At 50.8% G+C, this 27,247-nt stretch overlaps 1 protein-coding gene across 6 annotated transcripts; it reads right to left on the bottom strand.

Moving 5' to 3' along the window:
• Positions 1-923: 923 nt before the first annotated feature.
• Ncan (neurocan) lies at positions 924-26,808 on the bottom strand. 6 transcript variants are annotated; one of them, XM_048427253.3, is made up of 16 exons: positions 26,653-26,780; positions 23,250-23,398; positions 22,720-22,799; positions 21,235-21,633; positions 19,550-19,724; positions 19,326-19,453; positions 18,720-19,013; positions 16,892-17,479; positions 14,913-16,133; positions 11,844-11,960; positions 10,602-10,715; positions 10,075-10,233; positions 8,592-8,674; positions 6,542-6,686; positions 5,684-5,881; positions 924-4,237 (listed from the first exon to the last, which is right to left on the bottom strand). In XM_048427253.3, exons 2-16 carry the CDS (start codon positions 23,291-23,293, stop codon positions 4,107-4,109), a joined length of 3,876 nt encoding a protein of 1,291 aa, XP_048283210.1. In that variant the 5' UTR covers positions 23,294-23,398; positions 26,653-26,780; the 3' UTR covers positions 924-4,106. The 6 variants fall into 6 exon arrangements, with proteins under 6 accessions (XP_048283210.1, XP_048283212.1, XP_048283213.1 ...); XM_048427255.3 differs by having other exon boundaries at positions 5,684-5,866; positions 26,653-26,779; XM_085680518.2 differs by lacking the exon at positions 924-4,237 and adding an exon at positions 4,453-4,789 and having other exon boundaries at positions 26,653-26,781.
• Positions 26,809-27,247: the final 439 nt, after the last annotated feature.

Consider the following 27,247-nt stretch of genomic DNA (forward strand, 5'->3'; position numbering starts at 1 on the left):
AATGAATGCTGCTGGTCCCCATTTTCTCTGTCTTTACACTGGTTTTGCTTTGTAAGATTTCTTTATTTTGGCCTGGAGGGATGGCTCAGCCGTTAAAGGCTAGGCTCACAACCAAAAATATAAGAGTTCGGTTCCCAGCACCCACGGCTGTCCCTCCAGGTACTATATAAAAATAAAAAAGAAAAAAAGGAAAAAAGATTTCTTTATTTTGTGGGGGAGGGGAGGATACACTTCATGATCCCATTATGGTTCTCCACTAATACCATGGGTTCAGGGAACTGAACTAAAACCATTAGGCTTAGCCGCAAATGGTTTACCTTCCCCAGCAGAGCCATCTTGCTGATGTTTTCAATAAATCAGATTTTCAGGATGACTTTAGTCTTTTCTCTGTCTGAAACCGTGGCCACCCCCCACCAAGTCTAGCTCATGCTATGCCTCCATTGCACCCTCCTTGCCTGGCACGCAGGTGTACACCTGGAGGCTACTGCAGGAAGAGCTCGTGTCCGCCTGGGACACATAGTGACCTCTGTTAAAAACTAAATTAATAAATGAAGAAGACAGCATCAGCCCGAGGCTGCAGCTCATCTAGTGGAGCTTGTGGCCCAGCTGGTAGCGTACTCGCCTAACATTTCCAAAGCTCCCAGCGTCCCACCTTTAACCCCAGCACTGGGAAGGCAGAGGCAGGTGAAATCTCTGTGAGTTCGAGGCCAACCTGGTCTACAGAAACTTTTTTTCTGTAAACAGAAAACAAACAAACGAAAAGCCCCAGTCAATCAGGAGTTCAAGGTCATCCTCAGAACTTAACGAATTCTGGCCAGCCTAGGTTATAAGAGTCCTCATGTCAAAGAAACTCAGGTGTCCAGTGAATAATACCAGACAGGTGAATGGCTGAGAAACAGTCTCAGGGGGCCACAGGCAAAAGGGACTGTTAAAAAAATTTTATTAAAATGTCCAAAGAAGTACATTAACATCCACAGTGTCAGCGCAGATTCACGGAAGTTCAAAGCCCCAAGAAAAAAACCCAGAAGAACCTGTAGCCATTCACACGCACACTCACACTTCTGCCACACACGGCCCAGAGGGAAAGAGCAGAAGACGAATCTCCACAACAGAAAACACCAAAAGCTCTCCATTCCTGGAGCAGGGCTGGGTCAGAGCACAGCCACCAAGCCCCCAGCAGCCACATTCCCAGTCCTCCTGCCTGGGATCGCCAAGGGCTTGGCTAAGGTTCTCCCCCTCTGAACCATGAAATGTTAGTAAGAAAACAGTTGTGGGCCCAGCTTCCCAGCCACAGCCAGAGGCCAGACTTTTCGCAGCAGGGGCCACTAGGGATCATGGTCCCCTTTGCTTTTCTCAACTAATTCCCAAACCTGTGTGTGTGTGTGTGTGTGTGTGTGTGTGTGTGTGTGTTCATAGGCCAGTAAAGAGGTCAATGTTTTCCTCCATACACAAAGCAAAGTTTGAAGCACAAATGAAGACCAGGGTTTGGGATGGGGCTGAGTTGATAGTGTTTGTAGAATAACTGATTGATAAGAGTGCCTGCAGCTCAGCGGGCGCAGTGCCTGCGGCTCAGCGGGCGCAGTGCCTGCTGCTCAGCGGGCGCAGTGCCTGCGGCTCAGGTAGTATACACAAAACTCTGGGTTCCATTCCTAGGACTGTATGTACCAGCTACAGTGGTGCACACCTGTCATTCCAGCACTTGGAAACTGAGGCAGGAAAATCAGGAGTTTAAGGTCATCCTCAGCTACACGGAACATTCAGGCCAACCTGGAATACATGAGGCCCTGTTTAAAAAACAAAGCAACTTTACACTAATTACAATGCACAGAACAAAATCTTTCCTGTCTGTAACTTTGCCTTCCTCTAGTATTGAAACCTCACTACCTTCATGTGTAAAATGGGAGACTAAGGGCTGCTGAGAGGAATTGAGGGCAATAATACGATGACTTGGGTGACTTTTTCTCAGTAACTGCCCCAGGCTTTCAATACCTTCCATGAGGGATGTAGGCTCAGTAAACACAGTCCCATCTGTATTGATCCCTGGAGTAGGCCATACATACACTTGCTTAGGAAGAGCTGGGGAAGGAACCCAGGACCTTGTGCAGGTCTGGCTAAGCACTGCACTTGTCCCTGCCCTGCCAAACCAGATCCCACACATTTTGAAAAATCTTACTTATTTTGTGCTTGTGCAGTATGTGTGGGAGGCTGGGTTTGTATGGGTGGGGGCTTGTGTTTGTGTAGGTGAGTTTGCTCGTGTTGCGGTGTGCATGTGAAGGTCAGATGACCTTTAGGAGCTGGCTACAGTCTTCCACTTGTTTCTGCCATGCTACACCCTCCAGGCCAGCTGGCTCACAAACTCTGTCAAACTCTGTCCACCTCTCACAATACGAATACTGGGATTATAGATTCATGTCACCCCACCTGGCTTTCCTTTTGCAGAGATTAAACTGGCTTCTTCCGGCTTATTTGACTAGCATCATTACCGGCGGGGCTGTGGTCAAGCTCCGGAAGGTGGTTTTAGCACAAATTCACAGGTTTTAAACCCAGACAGGAGGGCCTGAAAGTGGAGACAAATCTCTGGCCCCTCTGGGTGATGAACCCCACCCCTGGCTTGGGGAAGTCTTTTCTGAGGTGCAAATGGGAAGAGGGAGTATAAGTAGGCTCTGTCACATCTTAAAAGAGTGAGACTAGGTGTGAGACAAGTGTGTGTGTGTGTGTGTGTGTGTGTGTGTGTGTGTGTGTGTGTGTGACTTCTGATACCTAACACTGGGACTGGGACCACAAGGAGCCCACTGACAAGGTGTGGAGACAGGATGCGGTAGGGCAGAGGTAGGGCCTGAGGCAGGGGATTTACTGAGGTCTGCAGAAAGGGTTTGGTAAGGACGGGCTCTGGGCTAGAAAATGTGGCACCTACGTGGTTCCGGCAGGAGGTTATCTGTCTCCCTGAGAGATGGAAGGCAAGCAAGGCAGTGGCAGCCAGATCACATTTCTATCTACATGGGTGTGAGAGACTGTCATCACAAACCCATGAACCACCACATGGCTGAGAAGGGATTGCTGTGGGCTGAAATCCAGCCTGGTTATAGAATGAGATCCTATGTCAATAAACAAGAGAAGGCCAGGCATGGTAATCCCAGGAAGCAGAGGCAGGCAAATCACTGAGTTCCGGGCCAGCCTGGTCTACATAGCAATTTCCAGGCTAGCCAGGGCTACACAGTGAAGCGCTGTCTCAAAACAAAAAGAACCTCAAAACAGAAGTACTGTGGCTCAGCACTCCACCAGACCTGGAGGGAGGCCAGCAATATACTACCCCCTCCCCATTGCTCTAAGTAATCCCCCCCCAAGCCAAGGAGGCCAGTGGCTCTAAGAGACATCACTAAACTTCAGCACACAGAGGTCCACACTAGATTTATGCACCAATACCAAAGACCAGGGCTAGGGCTTAGTTAGTAGAGAGAGCACTTGCTGTACTCGTGAGGCCCGGGGTCCTGTCTGCAGCACCAAATGAACCGGGCGGGCATGGTGGTGCATAGCAGGAGAATCATCCTTGGCTACAATAGCGAGTTCAAGGCCAGTCTAGTCTATGGGGATGGGGGAGATGGAGGGTTGGGGGGAAGGAAGAAGAAAGAAAGCCACACAGATCAAAGACCACCCTTGGGGTCAATCCCAGGTGAAGATAGAACAGGCCATGTTTGCACTGTGGTCTTCTGAGCCTCACTTTCAAATTCAGTGACCTTTAGTCAAAGCTTCACCCTGGATTTAGGATGGTTCACCATTTACTAAGCCTGAATCTCTGGTGTGAAAGCTACTCCCAGAACATACACAAAGACACACTATTGGACCCTCTAGGAAGTTTGGCAGCCAGACTTCGGGAGCCCCTTTCCTGTGACTGGGAGATACTCCTAGAGGCTCGGCCTGACCACCCTGGTCACTGCCAGGAGGACCTCAGGAGGGAAGGAAGGGGAGATCTGAGCTTTGTACAGAAGACCACAGGGTGTGGGTCCCAGGGGTGTTCCCACCCTCTCTCCGTGGGTGTCTGAGTTCTGGCTTCCCAGGAGAATGCTCCGGAAGAGATGTGGGAGTGTGTGCTTGCTTAGCCTGGGTTTTCAGCAGAAATCCCCTGCGTCCTTCTCCCAGTTTTCCACTGGGTGTCTTTTGTGTTTTCTGTGCTCCTTGCGGGGATTGTGATGTCGGTGCTGGCGGTGGCGGTGTCTACGCATCCGATGTGATCGCCTGGCTGCAGGGATGGGAAAGAGATGAGAAGGGGTGAAGATCAATGTTGGGGTGGTTGGATGTCACTGGCCTCCTCAGGGGGATGAAAAGAGAAAAAAATACAAGCAGGCCAGGTATGGTGGCTTTGGGAACAGAGGCAAGAAGAACTCTGAGTTCAAGGTCAGCCACAAACTGCATAATGAGACTGTCTCAAAAAACTCAAAGAATCAAGCCAGGTGGTGGTGGCACATGCCTTTAATTCCAGCACTTGGGAGGCAGAGGCAGGCAGATCTCTGAGTCCGAGTCCAACCTGGTCTACAGAGCAAGTTCCAGTATAGTCATGACTACACAGGGAAACCCTGTCCTTTTTTTTTTTTTTGCATTACATTTTTTAATTAATTGATTAATTTATTATGTATACAATGTTCTGTCTGCATGTATGCCTGTCCACCATTAGAGGGCACCAGATCTCATAGATGATTGTGAGCCACCATGTGGTTGCTGGTAATTGAACTCAGGACCTCTGGAAGAACAGCCAGTGCTCTTAACCTCTGAGCCGTCTCTCCAGCCCGAAACTCTGTCTTGAAAAACAAAACAAGACAAACAAAAAACAAAAACAAAATTCAATTTGGTGAGGGCTGAAAATGTGGCTTAGATTACCAAAAGAGCTCCATACCTGAACTGTGTGGGTCAAACTCTGTAAGCCCAGGCTGTCCTGGGATCTGCAGCTGCTTTGCACCAGTCTCAGAGTAGCTGAGCACGGGGTCAACGCCCAGAGCCAACCAGCTGCCGTGGGGACTTGTGTACACCTGTTGTCCCAGCATTTCCATGTGGGAAGGAAGCCTTGGCTACACATTCCAACTTTGAGGCCATACTGTGCTACTTGAGATTTTGTAGCACAAAACACAAACAAAAGCACTAGGTGGGCTGGTGAGTTTTCATTTCTCTGTAAGGCTGCATTACCAGGAGGATTTTTGTTTTGTTTGTCAAGACATGGTTTCTCTGTGTAACAGCCTTGGTTGTCTTGGAACTCAAATTGTAGAGCAGGATAGCCTAGGTCTGCCTCTGATTGCAGGGATTGGGATTAAAGGTGTGTGCCACCACTGCTGGGCCACAGGAAGACTTTTTTAAGACAGAGCCTCACATAGCTCAGGCTGACCTTAAACTTACTTTATAGCAGAGGATGACCTTGAATTCTTGATTCTCTTGCCTTGCCTCTACCTCCTGAGTGCTGGGAGGACAGGCGTATGGCAATGGAGCCCTGACTCTACCCACTGAGTCCCACCCTCAGCTTAGCTTTCTTCTTCCTGTGGGTCTTATGCAATAGCCCAGGATGACCTCGAACTGTAATCTTCCTGCCTCAGGCTCCACGTAGTGGGGGTGACAGATGATGCTGTACCACTGTGTGGAGACAGGACCCTATAAACAACCAGAGCTTTGTCAGGGACAGATTATTGGACATAGTACTTACGTTTGGTGCAGACAATCTGGGGCCGGTCCCACTTTCCATTGTTCCGGCAGCGGATAGTGGCTACGTGGTGCTGGGAGAACCCTTCGTCACACTGGTACCGCACAGTGGCGTGAACACTGTACCTGGCTTTGTGCACACCGACAAGAGAGGCATTCTCCACTGCTGGAGGCGGGCCACAGAGCACTGGGGACAGAAGGGCTGAGGGTGACACATCTTGTCAGAGCGCAGGGAACTCCACGTGACTGTGCCTGTTTCTTGCTTTTTCCCTAAACCAGAAACTCCTTGGGGGAGTGTGAAATCTTCTGGACAAAACCCACTCCCTAGGGCATAAGGCACAAGACTAAGCTGAAGCACAAGAGAAGAGTAAACAGAATGCATACAATTGTTTCCTTCATATGTAAAGAGTGCTAAGAAATTAGCTTGGTGGCACATTTAACCCCAGCACTCTGAGTTCAAGGCCAGTTTGGTCCAGTGAGTTCCAGGACAGCCAAAGCTACCCAGAGAAACCCTGTGTTAAAAAACCAAATAAAAAAATTTCAAGGGCTGGAGAGATGGCTAAGAACATTGCCTACTCTTCCAAAGGTCCTGAGTTCAATTCCCAGCAACCACATGGTGGCTCACAATCATCTGTAATGAGGTCTAGTTCCCTCTTCTGGCGTGCAGGCATACACACAGACAGAATATTGAATACATAGCAAACAAACAAACAAATAAATAAATATTCTTTAAAAATTTCAAAATAAATAAATAAAAAGAAAAAAGAATCACTAATGCTAAGGAATTAAAGGGAAAAAATCAGGACACAGGAAAAGAACCTCAAGTGTCTGGAAGGAAAGTGGGAAGGGGTGTGCACAGTACCTGTGCCCTTCTTGCAGACATAGGGGAGGTTGTAGTTGCAGGGTACATCATTCCAGCGCCCACTCTCGTGTGCCACCATCACCACACAGTCCTCTCCACCGGCGAAGAAGTTGTCTGGCTGATTCTCCCTCCAGTTCTCATATTGCTTTGAAAAGAGAGAGCTGAGTTCATTCTGGTGCCTGTGTGTCAGCCCAGGTCCAGCCCAGACCCCTCCAACAAGAAGGGGATTGATGCACCCCCACCACAGACACTGGCTGTCTCCAGGGATTGATGCACCCCCACCACAGACACTGGCTGTCTCCAGCTGGGAGAACGCAGCAGCCTTCTTTTCTTCTTGCCTCCTTTATAGCTTCTTCCCAGCTCTCCACGTGCACCAGCATTAGGTAAATAGCTGAAAAAGCTGACCCCAGCTTGGAAGTACAGGAGGGCTTCCCCAGGGACAACAGGAAGTGTTAAAGCAGAGGGGCAGGCAGGGGACAGAGTTCCAAGCCCAGGGAACAACATTTGCAAAGGCCCAGGGGCAGGGAGGGAGTCAATGCCAGGTGGTGGTACTGCTTGTCGGCAGAGAGGCAGAGAGTGGGCAGGGCCAGATCTCATGAGGGGGCAAGAAGAAATGGGTATTATACAAATTGTGGTAGTGTATGTATACCACACCATGAAACGTGCCTTTAAAGGTTTTTTTTTTTTTTTTTTTTTTTTTTTGGTTTTTCGAAACAAGCTTTCTCTTGTAGCTTTGGAGCCTGTCCTGGAACTAGCTCTTGTAGACCAGGCTGGCCTGCAACTCAGAGATCCGCCTGCCTCTGCCTCCCAAGTGCTGGGATGAAAGGCGTGCACCACCACCGCCTGGCCTCTTTAAAGGTATTTTTATTACATTTAAAAATTTTGGGCAAGAGAGGTGGCTCAGTAATTGAGCACTGGCTGATCTTTCAGAGGACCTGAGTTTGTTTCTCAGCACCCACATGATGGCTCACAACTGTCTGTAACTCCAGTTCTTCTGGCCTCTGAGGGCACTGCATGGACATGGTGCACAGACACACATGCAGACAAAACCCTCCTGTGCATTAAATAAATAAGTAAATAAAAAAGAATTTGTTTATTTAAACCAGGCATGGTAACACATACTTTTAATCCCAGCACTCAGGAGACAGAGGCAAACAAATATCTGGGAGTTCAAGGCCAGCCTGGTCTACAGTGGGAGGTAGACTGGACTACTCAGAGAAGCCCTGTCTCAAAAAAAAAATTTTTTTTTCCCAAAAACTGTTTATTTCAGAAGGGGACACACATAGCACGCACCTTTGGCAGTCCCCAGGGATCAAACTCAGGTTCTCAGGTTTGGTAATGAACTTGCACCCGTTTGTGCCATCTCACAGAGCCCATGTACACCGTTTTAAAGCCATGGTTCATGGCGTCACTCCCATCTTAGTGTTGTGTAACCATCACCACTGCATCTGTTTCCAGACATTTTCATCACGACAAACCAAAATTCTACGCCAATTCAGGAAAAAATAATTCTTCATTCTGCCTGTGTGGCTCCTGGGATCCACAGCCTGCCCTGCCTCCACCCACAGCTCCTCTCAGGCTTCATAGGCTTCAGGCATTGATGACTTTAGCCTGGCGCTTATCTTCTTCATAGGCTTCAGGCATTGATGACTTTAGCCTGTCGCTTATCTTCTGAGGCTTGTTGAGCCAGGGCTCAGCTGTGCAACAATGACTGGTTTACAACTCACTTGGCACGGCAGCTAGAGCTCCAGCTTGCAATGCTCCTCTTGCCTCAGCCGCCAAGTGCTGGGATGTCAGAAAAGCACCACAATAACCACGCTACTTCAGTGTTGTGTATTTCTTCATATTTTACAGCTGGGATGGAACTGGATCTAAGCCAGGTCGAGCCACGCCCCCAGCCCCTCACTGGGGATTCTAGGCAGGACTCTTCTGCCAAGCCACACCCCAGAACTTCTGAGGACCAATGATGCCCACCAGTGCTTGCTCCACAGGAGGGTAAACTGGGACCACTGGAGCTTAAGAAGTGTGAGGACAGGAACCTGCCACTCACCAGTCCTGTGTTGTCTGTCCACTGGAAGTCCCTCTCCACTGTCCTGTCATTCAGACCGATCCATGAGTTCTCATGGCCAAAACCTGTTGGGCGGGAGGACTGTGAAAGCATGTTCCTCCCTGGGTGGAAGGACATGTGGACCTGGGAGCCAGGAGGCCTGAGCGGGAGGACTTGTCGGAGGGAGGAGGTGGACTAAGGAGAGGCCCACCCTCAGCCACATGCAGTTTCTGTAGGTTGTATACTGTGGCGGGAAAGGCCACAACATTCCCAGCCTGGAAGTGGGCTTACAGAGGTGAGGAAGACCTGTCCAGCCATGTGAGGGAAGGGGAATTGGGCAGCCAGAAAGAACAAATGTTCACAGGCCCTGTCAGTCACCTGGAGTAGTGCTGGCTGGGGCAAGAGGGACAGAGCAGTAAGGAACCCAAACCAGATGCCAGTTCAGACCATGGATGGTGAGACATGTTGACACAGTGGACCAAACACTGAACAAGGAGAGGATCCACAGGGACGGGGCAGCGCCATGTGAAGAAACGCATGGCGGCTACAGTGACGAGTGCCAGTCTCTGCAGAGGACCAGACGCCCCAAGTCCATGCCCTGGCTCTATTTGTCAATTCCTTCGGTATTAAAAATAAAGCTGGGGTGGTGGCCACGTCTTTAATCCCAGCACTTGGGGGGCAGAGGCAGGCAAATCTCTAAGTTCGAGACCAGCCTGATCTACCGAGCAAGTTCCAGGACAGCCATGGCTACACAGAGAAACCCTGTCTCAAAACAAAACAAAATCAAATAATAATAATGATTATATAGAATAATACAATAAACATAGAAATAATCCAATCTGTAGACAAACATTATCCAAATTAGACATGTGCTTGATGGTCGAAGTCCTGTCACCGGGAACGTCACTTTCTAAGGACACACTTGCCTCACTGCATTCTCAGGACCTGACAAGAGTGTGGGAGAGGGGGCTGGAATGGTGGCTTCCAGAGGTCCTGAGTTCAATTCCCAGTACCCACTTGGTGGCTACAAACATCTGTAATAGGATCTGATGTCCTCTCTGGCATGCAGAATGCACATACATAAAACATAAATAAATGGGGCTGGAGAGATGGCTCAGCGGTTAAGAGCATTGCTTGCCCTTCCAAAGATCCTGAGTTCAATTCCCAGCAACCACATGGTGGCTCACAACCATCTGTAATGAAGTCTGGTGCCCTCTTCTGGCCTCCAGGCATACAAGCAGACAGAATATTGTATACATAATAAGTAAATAAGTAAATATTTTAAAAAAACATAAATAAATTTAAATAATTAAAAAAGACTGGGGGAGATAACAGGCATGCAGAGAATATTTGGGGAGCATCAGGGAACTAACACAGAACTTAACAGACATGTGATCCATCAGTGAGTCTGTGAGTCTCCAGGACTCCCTGGTGGTGCGGTGGTTGAGGGACAAGCTCCCACCCCATATCACTGCAGTGTCCCTACCGTTAATGAACTTGTGCTCCTCTGGTGAGTGGACACTCGTCAGGTGGCCAGCCCGGCGCCTGCAGTCTCTCTCTGCATCCTCCCAGGCACGCCGATGGGCAAAGTACCTGTAGCAGTGACCCTGGAATTTGTGCCAGCCACGGTCACAGCCCTCTGTATCTGGGGGTGGGACAGGAATGTGAGGGGGGCTTGTTACCTCCCAGGATGTAACACACATTATGCCTAGACAGACATGCAGCCACAACACCCACACACAAAAAATAGATTAATCAAAACTTTTTCAATTAAAAAAAAATAGGGCCAGCAAGATACATAAGTAGACAGGGCTAAGGCCGCTTGCCAGCAGCCCCAGAGCAGACAGACAGACAGACAGCAGGAGAGAACAGAGTCCTGCAAGGTTTCCCGACATCATACGTATGCCCCATACCATGCTCATATACAAAACATATAAGTCTTTAAATTGTAACTTAAAATTTTTAACTATATAAAATAAATAATAAAACTAGTTGCCACCCTGTGGGACTCACCCTTCTCGCACAGGCTGCCCCCATAGCTGGGGAGGCAGAGGCAGGTGAAGCCATTCACCCCATCAATGCAGGTGCCTCCATTCTCGCAGGGGCTGCACAAGCAGTCATCAATGTCTGTGAGACACGGGATGGATAGAGGTCAGCTCCCAGCCCACAGGTAGCCGTGAGGAGAGCACTAGCAAGCATGAGTGCAGCAGGCACCACCAGACAGGAAAGCATTCAGTTAACCTGTGTCACCTAACACACACACAAGGGTGCATCCTGTGTGCACCTGTGGGAGGTGAGAGGCCAGTCTTGTTACTCAGTTGTCACTGTCTTGGATTTTTAAAATACAACTTTTTTTTTTTAAGATTTATCTATTTATTATGTATACAGTGTTCTGCCTACATGCACACCTGCAAGCCAGCAGAGCTGTCAACCACCATGTAATTGTTGAGGATTGAATTGAACTCTGGTCTGCTCTTAACACTTTCCAGCCCTCCTTTTTTCTTTTCTTTTTCTTTTTTTTTTGAGACAGAGTTTCTCTGTGTAACTCTGCCTGTCCTGGAACTAGCTCTTTAAACTAGGCTAGCCTTGAACTCACAGAGATCTTCCTGCCTCTGCCTCCCGAGTGCTGGAATTAAAAGTATGCGCTGCCACTTCCTGGCTAAAACAAAACATTTTTAAAATGATATTTATTGGACTGGTGAGGTGGCTCAGAGGATACGAGCACTGACTGCTCTTCCAGAGGTCCTGAGTTCGATTCCCAGCAACCACATGGTGGCTCATGACCATCTGTAATGAAATCTGGTGCCCTCTTCTGGCCTGGAGGGATACATGCAGGCAGAATATTGTGTATATATAATAAATACATTTAAAAAATGATATTTATTTTATGAATTTTTTTTGAGAAAGGGTTCTGTATCTCTCTACGCATGTCTCTATATAATCCTGGCTGTCCTGGACCTCTCTCTGTAGACCAGGTTGGCCTCAAACTCACAGACATCCACATGCTTCTGCCTCCCAAGTGCTGGAATTAAAGGTGTGCGCTGCCATGCCTGGCCCTCATTTGTGTTTTTAGTTATGACTCTATAATTCTTAGTGTGATTGTGAAGTCGAGCAAAGAATGGGAAATGGCTCTCCTGAGCTACAGTCCCCATCACACAGCCCTCAGCTAACTAGTTTGGGCTCAGCTAATTTTGGTTCATTTGCCCAGACTCAAAGCACAAGGGACAGCACAGTGTTCTGGGATGGGACACTCACCAATTTCACAGTTCTCCCCAGCATAGCCCTGATCACAACTACAGCCGTACATGGTGCCGTTGGTTCGACAGGTGCCCCCGTGCAGGCAAGGGTTGTTCTCACAGGGATCTGTGGGGTCTACAGAATGAACAGGCAGTGTGAGGATGGACTGGCCACCATGTCATGGAATCCAGAAATTTCCCCTCTGTTGACTCACCAGTGAACAATGGCTCACATGCTTGTGATAAAGACCTTACCACTTCTGCAACTGCACCACAGCATCTGTGGGACGTCCTACTCAGCAAAGTCCCCTTCCAGGTCACACTAGACTCACCAGTCCAGTGTGTTTATCCACACCAGAAGACAAATTGTAGGAGTTAATTCTCTTTGTCACCATGTGGGTTCAGGGCTTGAACTAACATCCCCAGCCTTGGCAGCAAGCACCTTTACCCACTGAACCCTCTCACTAACCCTGCCAGGTTCCTCTGTACTTGCTGTTTTTTGTCTTTCTCTCTCTGAGAGCAGTGACACTCTATATGGCAATCACACACTGCACTCATGCTTAAATCAACTAAAACAAGATGACGTATGCAGTTCTATGAGCCACATGTCAATCTGACGGCTCAGAGAATGTTCTAGGATATCAGTATGCCAGACATCACTGCTGGCTAACTGAACAGTGGGGGACAAATAGCTGTCCTGTAGTAGCTGAAACATCTGTCCCTGAGGCAGTGACACTGGGAAACTGGGGTCTGGTCTGTGTGATGTGCCTGCTGAAGTTCCAGCTCCGTGCAAGCATGCCCCACCATGCTTTGCCCCACCATGCCACCTGCCTATGGCTGGCACTGAATCAGCTCAGCCAGTATATTTTTGGCTTTATTAGCATTTGTGCCGTGGGTGTCATGCCACCCCTTCAACTTCCACTACCCAGAGTCCTGGCTTTCTTCCAGATGTTGTTACTTTCAGGGACCCATTTCCCCACAGCCTCTGATAGCCTGAGCTGCCATTGGTCTATTGCACACCCCGCACTCAGCCCCTTGCAGGCTAACATCAAAGACACAGGCTCCTTTTCCTTTCATGCTCCTTCCTTCCCACCTTCCTGCTGCCCTTCTCCCCCACTCCATCCTTTGTGTGGTCTCATACAGGCTGCCCTTGAACTTACTTCTTCGCTGGGGTTGACCCTTTCTCCCTGCCCCCTGCCTTTACCTGGGTGTGTGCCAAGCCCAACTCACAAGCTCTGGTTTTGGATTTGTCTCTCTGTCCTAGTTCCAGTTCCAGCCACAGCTGCAGGAACATGCTAGATACTCAGATACCCCATGCCTCAGTCTCCCTTTGAGTAATGTGAGAACCACACAAGAGCTTGTCCCATGAGATGTTACAAAGTTGGACCAATCTGGCTGGGATTGGGGACACATGCCCATGGTCCTCACACTCAGGAGACTGAGGCAGAAGAGTTGGTGAGATCTCTAGAACAGCCTGGTCTACAGAGTGAGATCCTGTCTCACAGTGGGAAGTGGCTGGAAAGATGGTTCAGCAGTTATGAGCACTGTTCTGAGAAGTTTGATTCCTCGCATACATGTGGCGGTTCACAACCATTGGTAGCCCTGGCTCTAAGGGATCCCCATGAGCACCAGGCACATGTGCTGTGTCTGCTGTCATAGGTCTGGGGAGATGGAGACAGAGGGATCCCAGGGGCTCGATGACTATCTAATCTAGCTTGATTGGTAAGTTCATAGGCCAATAAGAGACCCTGCTCCAAAATATGAGATGGAGAACGGGCATGATGGCTGAGCAGCTGAAGGTGCTCAATGCTAAGACTGATAATCGGAGTTTGATTCCTGGAACCCACATAGTGGGAGGGAGCCCAGTCCCAAAATTGTCCCAACTTGCACAAGAGAGCCACGGCATGTTAAATGATGGTAATTAAAAACTAAACAAACAAGGTGGACAGTGCCTGAGGATAGGCACCTCCGGACTGTACATATATCTGTTCAATTGTGCACCTACATGTGTGTGCCCTTGCATGCACATAATAAAAGATAAATGAGTGAATTTTAAGAAACAAGCTGGGTGTAGTGGTTTGAATAAGAACGCCCCCCCCCCAGGTGCATAGACCTGTATGCTTAATCAGCAGGGCGTGGCACTGCTTGAGAAGGATTAGGAGGTGTGGTCTTGTTGGAGGAGGTGTGTCACTGGAGATGGGCTTTGAGGTTTTAACATGCCCATACCAGGCCCAGTTTCTTCTCTCTGCCTGTATACCAGGATGTAGCTCTCAGCTACTGTTCCAACACTATTCATGTTGTCATGATGAACCTCTGAAACTGTAAGCAAGCCCCAATTATGCTTTTCACAGCAATAGGACAGACACTGGGCATGATGCCTTACACCTGCTGTTCCAGCATTCAGAAGGCTAATGTAGGAGGATTGCCACCAGTTCAAAGCCATCCTGGGTTACACAGTTGGCCAAGCAGGCAGTGTTGCTGGCCACTGAGCCTGCCCCCACCTCCCACTCTCTTCATGGCTCCAGCCTCTGACATCTCATTGACTGAGTCAATCCAAGTCTAGTTTCTGCTCATCCATGTCCTGTCCTTCTTACCCTTCCTGGGATGAAACTAGATTCTGCTGTCTTCCAAACACAATGAAACTGTTGAAGGCAGGCCCCTGGTATCACGCTGCCCTGTCCCTCAAAGTGATCTGGATATTTGGAAACCGAACTCCCCCAAATCCAATCCCCTAATTCTTCATGGAGCCCATGTTTTGGTCAATGACCACATTCCTTGAGTGTTAGAAGTGTCCAGTGTTAGTCAAACAAGGTGACAGATGCCTTTAATCCCAACATTCAGGAGACAGAGGCAGGAGGAACTCTGTGAGCTCAAGGCCAGCCTGGTCTACATAGTCAGGTCCATACCAGCCAGAGCCACCAGCACAACATAACACAGAAGACCCAATGTAACTTGCCTCCTGACTTCTAGCATCATCCTTTGATAGAAAATCCCAGCCTTCCCAGAGCATTTCCTCTGCTCAGGGAATCCCCAACCTCCAGTTTCAGGTCCTGGCTGCATTAGGACAGATGGAGAACCCAGAACTTACCCTCCTGCCCGCTGGCCACCTCTTCCCAGAAGTCCGCCAATCCTGGACTCTTGGCCACAACATTCAGATCTGATTCTTTCAAGCCCAAAGACACAGGTGTCAGGGTGCTGGGGGTGTCCCACAGCCCAGTGGGTTCCCCTGAGGAGACTGAGGCCGCTTCATTCATGTTGGAGGCCAGGGATGACCACAGAAGAGAAGGTAGACTGCTATGAGGGCCTGGTGACCCCTGGGCTACTCTCTGGTCCTGTGGCTCTGGGTGACTTTCGGAGCTTGTAGATGTCAGTGTGGGCATACCTTGGGCTCCAGTTATGGTCCCTTGGTTCATACTTGAACTCACAGCCACACGGGTGCTGGAAAAGGAACCTTTGGGTTCAGATCCCCAAGTGGCATCAGCATCTCTAGGGAGCAGTTCCATAGTGGCTTTGAGAGGGCTCTTGGTGGTGCCTCCTGCCAAAGCCACTGTAGGTTCCATGTTCACGGTGACTCCATAGTCTCCCAACAGTGAGGGCTGGGAACTAGTGTCCAGTTCTTGGCTGAACAGTGGTAGCCAGGTGGCCAGCACCTTGCCCACAGTAGCTTGTCCACTAGATGTGGGACTTCTTGATATGTCCCAGACCTCAGACTCAGTCCCCAGGGTGCCAGCATCAGAGGGGACAGGATTGATAGTCACATTACTGGAGTTCAAGGACACCCACTGGCCAGAGATGGGGTGCTTGGTAGCCTGGATGGAGCTGATTCCCCCGATTTCTCTAGAATCTGCAGCAGGGGATTTGTGGTTGGCTTCAACTGGGGCATCTATGGTGGTCTGAGACAGCAATTCCAGGCCCTCGGCTCCAAGGCTGACAGGCCTGGGAGTGGTAACATCCCCATCCTGTGGGGAAGCTAGGGAGGGCAGAGTGGGGGTCACAATGGGGACAAATGTGGAGTGTGGCAGCAGCCACAATTTGGGGGCACGAAGCATGGCTACAAAGGGGAAGTCTGGAGATGTGTCACCAGGGGGTGCCTCATGGAAGACAACAGTTGGGGCCTCTGAAGGACTGGAGGAAGGGAGAGAGGGCACTGAGGGAGACCAGGGCAGGTGGTGGATGGTTGATTTCACACTGGGGGCTTCAGTTGTCCCTGGCTTCAGGCCAGGGCCGCTCTCAGTGCTCTGGACAGTAGGTGAGATCAAAGATGGCGACCACATCCAGGACTCTGGTGGACTCCTGCTGCCAAGGGAACCTGTGACATCAAAAGCGTCACGTTAGCAGGGCCTGGCAGCACGCATGTATGATCCCAGCATGGGAGACTGAGGCAGGAGGATGAACATTTGAGGCCAGTCTGCACTACATAGAGGCGCAGACCCCAGAAACATATCGAGCAGGTGTGGTGGACAAGCCTGTTCTGTGTAGTTGGGGGATCTGGGTTGCAGAGTCATCTCCAGCAAACAAACAATAAAAGCCAGTGTGTCAGCGCACTCCTGCCGTCCTAGTGCCTGGGAGATCCAGGCAGGAGGACTACTTTGAGTTCCAGGCAAACCTTGGGTACAGAGGAAGACTCTGCCTCAAAATGCAAAACTCAGCAATAACGTTTGCTGTAAGACATGAAGACTTGACTCGGAGCCCCAGCACTCACACAACAGATGGCCACGGCAGCGCAGGTCTTCACTCCAGTTCAGGGGAAAGGTGGTCCCCAGTGTAGCCAAAGGGGGCGCCCAGGTTAGTGAGAGACCCTGTCTCAAAAACTAAGGTGGAGGACCACAAAGGAAGACATTTGAAGTCAGCTCTGGTCTCACCGGCTTGTGTGTGTGCACCCACACTCACTCACACACCACATACAGTCACACAACTCACGCTCACACTCACTCCACACACACTCATTAAACACTCATACACACACACACAACAAAATGGAGATTTGGAGGCAGGACTAAGGGCAAGGTTGGGATGCTGGAACAATGTGTGTCTGTGTTCACCCTTCCTTGCTCCCCAGTCACTCACCTGCCCCTGGCACGTCTACTTCATTGGTCAGAATGGCCCAGGGACTGTGACCATGGCTCTGGTCACTCTCCGAGGCTTCTGTGGAAGCAAAAGGCCCCAGGGGACTGGCAGTGAATTCCAGAGTAGGAAGTTGGGCACTGGCCTCTGCTGTTCCAAGCAGTTGGCCAGTTGGGCCCTGTTGCTGGAAGTGTCGACCGTTTAACCCTTTGAAACGGCCCTTCTTCGCCATGGAGGTGGAGGTGACCTGTGTGCCTGGGAGTGTTGTCTCTGCCATATCCACCTCCATGCTGCTGGGGCTGGGGACACCTGTGGAGCTTGTGGCACCTGCAAGCAGCCATGAAGCCAGTGTGGGACCCCTTGGGGTAGGGCCAAGCGTCTTCCGAGGCTCTTGTGTCCATGTCGAGTCCAGGGCTTCCTCTTCTCCGCTGGACGTGAGAGGCCCCTGGAAGCCGGGTGCTGCCTTCTCCTCCTCCTCCCCCAGGCTGGGCTCTAGTTCTTGGGCTAGGGGCCCCTCCGCTGACACAATCTCCCCCTCATCTCCAGAAGAGGGAATCTCTGGGTCTCTGTGTTGTGGTGTAAGGTGATGAGCTGTAGAAAAAGCAGAAGCGGTTGGGATGGCCCAGGCACAGCCAGGAAAGTGCCTGTGTTGTGAAGCCCCACCTAGGGTGGGATTTCTAGGTTAAGGCATCTCAAGAAACAGGCCCATGGGGAGAATACAGTCTTATTCAGAGCCCTCCCCACTAGTTCTGTGTCTTCTTGTCTGGCTGTAACCCAAGAAAACCTGGAAAATCAATATATAGCCCAGGCTTGCTTTAAACTCACAGAGATCCTCCTGCCTCAGCCTTCCAAATGCTGGGTGATACAACAGTGGCCCAGTAGTGGCCACGTCACAGGAAAGACCCATCTTAGGGGGAGGTACTCCACCCAGAGGGTGTGACCTGTCACAGGGTTTTCATGAAGACGTGGGCATGGGAATAATTTTATTGTTTTGTTTCTGGCTTTCTGAGATGGTAGCCCAGGCTTGACCTGAACTGATTAGCTAGCCCAGGATGATCTTAACATTTCTGATTCTTTTGCCTCTTCATCCCAGGCCCTCGGGCCCACACTTGGCTTTTTTTGACAATGGGACAGGACTCAGGGATTTGTGTTTGTAAGGTGAGTGCTCTACCAGATGAACTACAGACGCAGCCCAAGAACAATATAAAGGAATACTTCTTGGCCTGGTAGCCAAAGCACTGGGTCCAGCACTTGGAGGCACAGGCACAGGCATAGGCGTTGCCATCCTGCGCCTGGTATACAAAAGGGAGTCCAAGCCAGTCAGAACTGCTCACTGAGACCTTGTCTCAAGAAAAACAAATAAATGAAAGTTGGTAGGGGTATGGCTTTCATTAGCCTGTGTCTAGAAGCTTGTCCACAGGAGACTCAGCCATGGAGCATGCCAATCACCAATGATTCTGGCATCTGGCCTTCACCTACTCCTGAATGGGTCCAAGGCACAGACTAGTGGCGAGTGGCTTCCGTAAGGCAGATGATGGGTCATGCGGGGTGTGTGTGATCTCAAGGGGACCAACCTATGGCATGTGGCTATAACCAAGCTTTCCTGGGGGGGGGGTCTGTGGTCCCAAGAGAGCACACCCACAACCCACAAGTAGCTGCAGAGGTTAGCCCGGGTGTATGTGGTCACGCAGGGACACCACCTGGGAGGAGGGCTTAGTTAGACACTCCCAATTGGGGACCGGTCTGGATGACACACACCCAGGAAGGGTGGCCCCAGACAATGGCTCTGGTGGGTGTGGCCTTCAGCCCCTGGGGTTATATCATAACGCACCTCGGAAGCAGTAGGCGTCAAAGCGTGCTCCAGGCGCAGGGAAGCCAGTGCGGTTGGCAAAGCGGTATACAGTGCGCACACCAGGGGCTGGACCCCCACAACGCCGGCGCGGTGTCTGGATCGGGTAGCGCACGCTGCCGTCTGCCAGCCATCCGGGGTCACACTGGTCCAGGCCCTCATGCCAGGCCAAGTACAACTGCCCCACCGAAGCCAGCACCGCACCCTGCCGCTGGCATTGTGCCCGCGCACCTGCCAGGGTCAGTCGGCGGGCGGGGCCCACGTAGAAGACCTCGCCTGGGAGAAGGATAGGGTGGGGGTCAGAAAGGGGTAGAAGGAGGGATGCTCGGAACTGAGGATGGGAAGCTTAGAGGACGGGTGGTCCAGGTTCTGGCTCCAGCTTTGGAGAGCTTTGAGGGGACTTAGCGGGACCGGAGGGCTAGAAGAACACCTGACACTGAGGGAGAGATGGCCCAGGTTCCAGGTGCAGCTTTAGAGGGCACTGCGACTTCACAGAGGTTCATGTGGGCTTAGGAAAATACGGGGATTGGGAAAGCATCTGACACTCAAGGACAGGTGGCCATGGGGTCCCAGCCAAGCTTGCCTTACCCCCTAGCTCTCGGGCAAAGCAGTAGACATCGTAGAGTTCTTGTGGGTCGCGTCTCCCATAGCTCCGAACCCCTGGCTGGCTGCTGCGGTCACCATAGCAACCAGGACGCGACTGAGTGATTGGATACCTGACGGCGGGAGGGGAGTGGCTATCAGACTGTGCTCTGGGAGACCTCTTCTTCAGGATCAACCCCCAGTCTCAAGGCTCCCGCACACCCCCTCACCGAACTGTGCGGTCTGAGAGCCAGCCTGCGTCGCAGTTATCAAAGCCGTCTTCGAAGGCAGCCTGCAGGTGCCGTGGGGCGGCGATGGTGGCAGAACTCAGGCGGCAGGCCTCCTGGGCCTCAGTGAAGGTCAGCGCATAGCGGTCCCGAGCAGCCCGGTAGTGGAACACGACTCCTGTGGGGCAAGTGCCAAGCAGCTGGAGAGAGGCTTATGGCGGAATCTTGGAGAACAGACCTCTCCCGAGCAGACATTTTAAAGACAGGGTCTCATCGGGTGTGGTTCGGCATACCTTTGACCCTAGTACTTGGGAGGCAGAGGCAGGTGGATCCCTGAGTTCGAGGCCAACCTGGTCTATAGAGTGAGTTTCAGGATAGCCAGGGCTACATAGTGAGACTGTGTCTCAAAAAGAACAATGAAACACACACACACACACACACACACACACACACACACACACGCAAAGAAAAAGACATTGTCTCATTTAAACCAGGCTGGTTTGAGACCCACAAACCCCCACCCACGTCTGCTTCTGAGCTCATCCCCACACCCAGATCGTTTTTTCTTAATCTGTTGGGAAAACAGAGACTACCCTGGATTGTAGGGTACACAATGTGAGAGTTGGGCACACGCTCTCACACAGTGTCTCCCTAATGCATGTGTTAACTGATGTTTTAAAGATAGGCTCACTTAACCTTCTAAAAAGATTTGTATCGGGGGCTGGAGAGATGGCTCAGAGGTTAAGAGCATTGCCTACTCTTCCAAATGTTCTAAGTTCAATTCCCAGCAACCATATGGTGACTCACAACCATCTGTAATGAGGCCTGGTGCCCTCTTCTGGACTGAAGAAAGAATATTGTATACATAATAAGCAAATAAATAAATATTTTTTTAAAAAAGATTTGTATCTAAAAAGGTCTAGAGAGATGGCCCCAAGGTTTAAGAGCATTTTTGCTCTTCCAGAGGTCTCAGATTCAATTCCCAGCATCCACATGGTGGCTCACAACTATCTTTAACTCCAGTTCCATGGGATCCAGCACCACCTTCTGTTTCTGTGGCACCCAAGGTCACACATGGTGCACAATACACATGCAAAGTATCCATGCACATAAAATTTAAAATTAAAAAGTTTTTTTTATTTTTTGTTTTTTGTTTTTTTTTTGAAACAGGGTTTCTCTGTGCAGTCCTAGCTGTCCTGGAATTTGCTCTGTAAACCAGACTGGTCTCAAACTCACAGAGGTTGCCTGCTTCTGCATCCCAAGTGGGATTACCAACCACAGGACAACTTGTAAGGTGAACCTCAGTGGCTGGATCTCAGGCTTGGTCCTCCCCTTCCATCCTCAGTGCCTCTCATTCCATCCGCGGACCTTCCCTTCAGTGTACAATGCCCCCTTCATCTTCAGGGGATTGCCCCCCCATCTTCTGTTTATCCCCTACGATTTTAGCACCTCATTATCTATACTTGGCTCCTTCTCTGCAAACCCCACCCTTTCACAGTAGCTCCTCCCCTTCTGTGCTGGGCACCTTCCTCTCCATCTTCAGACCCTCTCTTTCCAGCTTCCTTTTCCTTCCTTTGACGCTCTTCCTAGGATTCCTGGGCTCCTCCTCCCAGCCTCAACCCTTCCCCTTCATCCTAGGTCCCTCCTCTTTCATCTTTGACCACACCCATTACCTGATGCCAACTCACCTGTCACCTCCAGGGTCGCCAGATCCTGCACATCTTCAATACCTCTTACCACTTGACAGCGATACAGCCCAGAGTCGCTGGCCCGAAGCGGCCCCAACAGAAGGGTAGCATTAGTTCTGTGTCGGGGGTAAGCAGGCAATGACACCCGTCCCTGCCAGTCCTTGGCCACACGCACCACATTGTCCTTGGCCACCAAAATGGGCAAATCCTGTCGCTGGCCTGATGCAGTCCGAACCTTGGTCCACTTGATCCGAGGAATGTCTCGAAGGGTGCCTAGCAGTGGCTTCCAGGTAAAGAGGCAGGGCAGGGCTACCAACTCTGCCAGGGCAGCACGGATGGGTCCCGACCCTGACTTCAGCATGTGAAGCCCCTTTTCCATGGTAGTGTTGTCCTGTGTGTCTGGGATGGAAAGAGGACCTGAATCAGTGGCGAGGACCAGCAGAACACTGACATTTCTTGCTTTCATGGGTTAGTTTTTCTCTTCCAGTTTTCTTTCACTAACTCTTTGTTCTGTGTTTTGAGACAATTATCTTACTATGTAGGCTTGGCTGCTCTGGAACTCACCACATAGACCAGGTTGGCTCAAACTCACAGAGACCCCTCCTGCCTTTGCTTCCCCAGTGTTGGGATTAGAGGCGTGCACCACCACGCCCAGCTTCACTGCCAGGCTGCCCACACAATGTCACAGTGCAAGAAGGGACCACCATGCCAGACCACTCATGGTTCTGCCTCTTGTGGGAGAATTCCAAAAGCCTCTCATATGGCTGAGCTATGGCTGTCATTATCACTGCCTTGCTGTGTGGTTCTGGGAAAGTCACTTTCCTTCTCTGAGCCTCAAAAGTTAAGCCAGAGGCAGACACTGGAAGCAGTGTTTATAGGGTAATTTCTTTCCTTTTTTTCTTCTGGTTTTAGACAGAGTCACCTGTAGCACAGGTTAGCCTCAAACTTAGTATATAGCTTAGGAGATCTTGCACTTCTGATCCTGCTGTTCTATTGGCCGACTGCTGGGATTACATGGGTGGGCTACTCTGTTGGGAGTGCTCAGTCAAGTCACTGAATTCCCACAACCATCTATAGTAGCAATGGCTTGTCTTCTTCTAGAAACACTGGGAAACAGAAGATCAGAGAAATAAATATTTCTGCCTATGGCCACAGAGAAACTCAACGAGGGATTGACACCATTGGGGGAGATTCTAGAGGAGGCACAGAGATCTTCCTTCCCTTTCCCACCTGCCTCTCTCTTTCCCCACACCTTTCTTCTTCAGATTGTTTCAGCAAAAGACAGTGAGAGGCACACTCCAGCCTCTGCAGCTGTAACTAAAAATACCTTTCAGGTGTCCCACTCCCTTTTCACTGCTCAGAAAACTGGTTTCAGCTTTTCTCATTTTATTGTGTAGGCCCAGCTAGAGGAGCATCAGGAGAAGGTTCTGAAATGAAGAAACCTCATCCCATCCCGCTGACCCCCACTCCCAGAGCCCCACTCACCCTGATCCCCAGTCACTAGGAGCAACAGTCTCAGCACCAGAAGGCTGGAGGCCCAGACAGATGTGACCCCCATGCTGGAGCTAGGAGCAAAGCAGAGGGAGGGAGGGTGAGTCATGGCACAGACCCTCCCCCGACCTTGAACATGAAAGAACCGGATGGCCCATGCAAGAATTAGGAATCAAAACTCAGAAAGGCCAGCATGTCACCGAGGGTCACAGAACAAGAAAGCAGGGGCCATGCAGGCAGGATCTGAACTGCAAGCATCTCAATTCAGAACCCAAGCAGTAAGGCAGGGTGCAGATTAGTGGCGGGGCACCTGCTGAGCTCACAGGCCTACATTCTGGCCCAACATCTTCCAGGCTTACGTAGGCCTTGGATTCTCTTCCCAGCCCTTGCTATTCTCCTGAGGGGGCCCACTTCTAGCCCCCAACTCTGTAACCCACTGAGCATATGTGAGCCTGGGGCTCTAGTCCTGTATATCACTCCATGTTGGGAGGGTTTAGTGGCTCACACAATCTCACATCTCAGACCTGGAGGGGTAGGGACCGAATGCACAGGTTGTCATGATCTGCATAGCAAGTTCTCTGACTTTGCCTCTTCCTTGCTGTGTGACTTGGGCAAGGAGCTTAGCTTCTCTCTGCCTCCCCTTCCTTGTGGGTGAGATGAGGATAACAGCTGGCTGGAAGGGATGGATGAGTCAACTTATACACAGGGTTTTGAGCAACTTGGTTTGAAGGAGAACATTTTAGCTGTGGCTAATATTATCATTAAACTTCACACTGGCAAGTCTGAAATCCTGTTTTTCAAGTCAGCTTTCACCATAAGACTGGGCTCCTAAGGGAAGCATTGAGTCCTCATCCTTCTGGGGGTCCTCAGGTTCTTCCCAGGTCCAGTTCTCCCAGCTGACACTTCCTCTGTCCTGGTCTCTGTCCATGGTCCTTCCAGAGGGGCCATGTCCCACCTGGCATATGGTAGCAATTACTGAGTGCCCGTGAGCAACATCTACCTCGTGTGCCAGAAATACATTTATTCCCCAGGGATTCTTCAACTAAACTTTGCCCCTCTCTCAATTCAGACCCCTCCCAGGGGCTCAAAGGAAACTGGAGGGGGAAGTCAGAGGGACACTTGCAAACAGGTCCTTCAGCCTATCAAAGAAGAGCAGGCCCCTGTGGGTGGGGTCTCCAAGAGGCCTCGAAGAGCACAGCTCAGTCCCATTCCCCTCCTGGTGTGGACCTGTCCTTGGTGCTGAACTCTGAGGAGTAAAGCTGGCCTGCCTCAGCACCCAGAGAAGGCTAGCTGTTGGTTTTGGGTTGCACAGTAGAGCACAGGCTACCAACTTGTAAATGCCCACAACCTCTAACTTCAACCCAGGCCATCCCCACTTCTTCTCCCTGGGAACCCTAAGTCAGTGCGAGGTACACTAGTGGCTGAGATTACCGCATCGGGATCTAGGGGAGATCAAGGCCAGAAGAACATGTGTTCTCTCATTCTCTTTCTCCTCAGCCCTCTCCACATAACTGAGTTCATTTGGATGTGGTGGCCAAAGACTGTCATCCTACACTTAGGAAGTGAAGGCAGGAGGATCAATGAGTTTAAAGTCAACCTATACATAATACCCAGTCTCAAAAAAAAAAAAAAAAAAAGGTATAGTGGCACACACCTTTAATCCCAACACTCAGGAAGCAGAGGAAGGTGGATCTCTGTGAATTCCAGCCTGGTCTACAGAGTGAGTTCCAGGACAGTCAGAGCTACACAGAAAATCCCTGTGTAGAAAACAATCCCCAAAAGAATCCATGTCACGTTCTTCCTACTTACCCAACATGCAACTCTGCACCAGGGACCTTGTTTCCCCATAACTCAGTTTCCCCACCTGTCAAATAAGCCTCATCCAGCCCAAACCCTCTGAAGTTTTCTGGAAGGAGTGAGCTAAGACTTGTAAAATACATCAAATTTAAAAACAGCTCTTTGTACACAAAACCTTGGGAACACCCTAAAAATAACCCAAGGTAGCCCAACCCAGTGACAGACAAAGGTCAGCCTCACAGTCTTCCCTCTCCCTTTCACACACCCACAGGCTTCTCTTAAAATACCTCCTCCCCTGGGCAGCCAGAGGTGAATGGCAGCATTTGGACCGAGGTCTGGACCCACCCACTCATGAATGATGCATTAGCCTCATGTATATGCGAGTAGGGGCCTGCAGGGGAGAGGGGAGGCACATTCAAGTGTGTGTGTTGCGGTCCCACCCACCCCAACCCATCTCTAGTCTCTTCACTGAGTTGGAGTTGGGCACTTATCATTTAGTGTCAATGGGTGTTTGCATGTGCATCTGGGGGCTATGTCTGGGCAAAGGTATGCCAGTCTATACCCTACGGTGTGGGGACATGAGTAACATGAGCTTCAGGAGGATTTCTAGTCCTGGGCAAAGGCCACACACATTCACACACATGCACTTGCAGTCACTGTGGGTTCCTGGCCTGAGACTCACAATGGGTTTGTGTGCACAGTCATGAACATGGAATACTGTGGAGGAAAAAGGAAGCCAAGCTAGGGATTCTCACCCCTGCCATGCCTCTCCCACTGCGACTCCCAGGCTCTGGGTCACCTGTCCCTATTCACAAAACTCACCCCAGACACACACTCAGAAGAGACACACACAGTGACTTCTAGGGAGACTAAGAAAGAGAACCCATGCAGGCTCTCACTGTGCCGCCTCTACACAAAGACACCCACAGTCTGGAGCCCTCTGTTGAAGCCCCAGTGGATCAACCACTTGGTCTGGCTCCTTCCACAGGCGGCCACACCAGCCCTGAGTACAGGGGGGGGGATGCATATGGCCTTGCTGACCAATGCATGGTCACTGGTAATGTGGCCCCCATCACAGTTTTGAAACAAAAGACTAACTGCAGTTGTATCAGCCACAGGAGACCCCAGGCACCCTGATATTCCTCTCCTCATGGCCTGTTGACAAAGACCCCAACAAAAGGACTGGAAATCTTCCCTATTTCTCTGTGGGGATGTCCAGGGGCCACTGATCTGGGGTGGCACAGTGCCTTCCTAACTGTTCCCCACATGCCCAGCTTGGGCCATCGCCCACCCTGGCCTGCCTCAGCCTGGCTTCTTCCCAGCCACACTTAGAATGAACAAAGCCTCACTGTGATGTATGGATGGGAGTCACTTGAATACCTCAGTGGCGGGTACCCTCCCTTCTAGAACCTAGTCACCCAAACAGTTTTTAAAATGCACATTCAGACAGACTAGGGTGAAGCATCATGTGGAGGGCTGACATGATGTAGAGATGTGAACACCTGGGTTCTCTGTTTCCCGCAGGATCCATCTAGGTCCTGGACACCCATATTAGGGCAGACCAGAACCCACACCCTCCCCTTAGGATGGGGCAGCCTGCGCCTTCTTCCCGGCCAGAATGCAGTTAGAGGAGAGACCTATCTGAATTCCCTTCCCAGGGACCAAGACTCAGCTGCAGACACTCTTGAATTGGGGGCCCCCTCCCCACCGCAGCCCTCCATTCACTTGTAAATTGGAAGTCCCCACTTCAAATTCCCGGGGTGTCTCAGCTAAAACACCGGGGGTATCCAGTCCCGAGATTCTCTGGGTCATATGCAGGATGCCCTTGTCTGTTTTCCAAACTCGGGGTGCCCCTCCCCTAGACCTAGCTCTCAGTGCCTCCTGTTTGATCCAGAGAACTATCCGCAGCCAGGGACCCTTCCCACCGGAGAGTCTTTTCATTCAAGACTACCTCCGTTCCCAACACCCTTAAAACTGCCCCTCATGCGCTCGCCCTCCACCCCAAACTCGGATCCCCTCCCCCACCGCTCCCTGCCCATCGCCATTCAGGTGGAGGGCTTCGCCTTCCTTCTGGTCAGTCCTCCCCAAGTCCGATTCCTTGTTGCCCCCCTCTCTGCGGGCCCCCCACACCTGGCTTCTTAGCGCGGACACATCCCCACGGCCCCGGGCACAAAAGACTCGTGATGGATCCGGGTGCTTCTCCAGGCCCTGCACCCGGTGCTCAGCACGCCAGGCTCAGCCTCCTCACTTATAAAGGACCATGGGTATGCTGTGCGCATGCGCAGCCTCAGGCCTCCAGCTTCGCTGGTAAGGGCGCCCAGACAGATTCACTTCTCTCGTCTCTATTCACACTGCCCAGGGACAGCCTACACCCCTACAGACTCCGCCCCCATTCTCTTTGCCCGCTTAGAAACCCCATTAAATGGGCCCAGTATGCCTTATGAGGCCACTCGCTTCAATTTAGAGGTGGGGAAACCGAGCCTTAGGGAGGTAAGAGTGCCAAGGTCACGCTGAGGGAAAGAGCAGAGCAGAGGTTCAAAACTGACTGCCCAAGGCTCCAAGTACAGTTAATTCCTGGAACAAAAATGGGCTCGGAGGAGCCACCGGTCATACGGCTGCAAAGGTACTGTGCGACAAAGCCAGTAATCTCTCCTCGGCAGTGTAAGCTTTTGCTGCCAAACCTGAGGACCCGAGTTCAAGTCTTGGGATCTACAGGGTGGAAGGA

Source organism: Myodes glareolus, chromosome 23 (genome assembly GCF_982192425.1).
Source record: "Myodes glareolus chromosome 23, mMyoGla1.1, whole genome shotgun sequence".
NCBI classification, from domain to species: Eukaryota; Metazoa; Chordata; class Mammalia; order Rodentia; family Cricetidae; genus Myodes; species Myodes glareolus.

Coding starts and splice junctions, on each gene's coding strand:
- Ncan (XM_048427253.3), bottom strand. CDS start 23,293: ATGCAGATCATGACAACCTGTGCATTCGGTCCCTACCCCTCCAG. Junction 19,014..19,325: donor CTTTGCCCGAGAGCTAGGGG/GTAAGGCAAGCT, acceptor TCCTTCTCCCAG/GCGAGGTCTTCTACGTGGGC. Junction 8,675..10,074: donor GGAGCACAAGTTCATTAACG/GTAGGGACACTG, acceptor CCCGCCCAACAG/GTTTTGGCCATGAGAACTCA.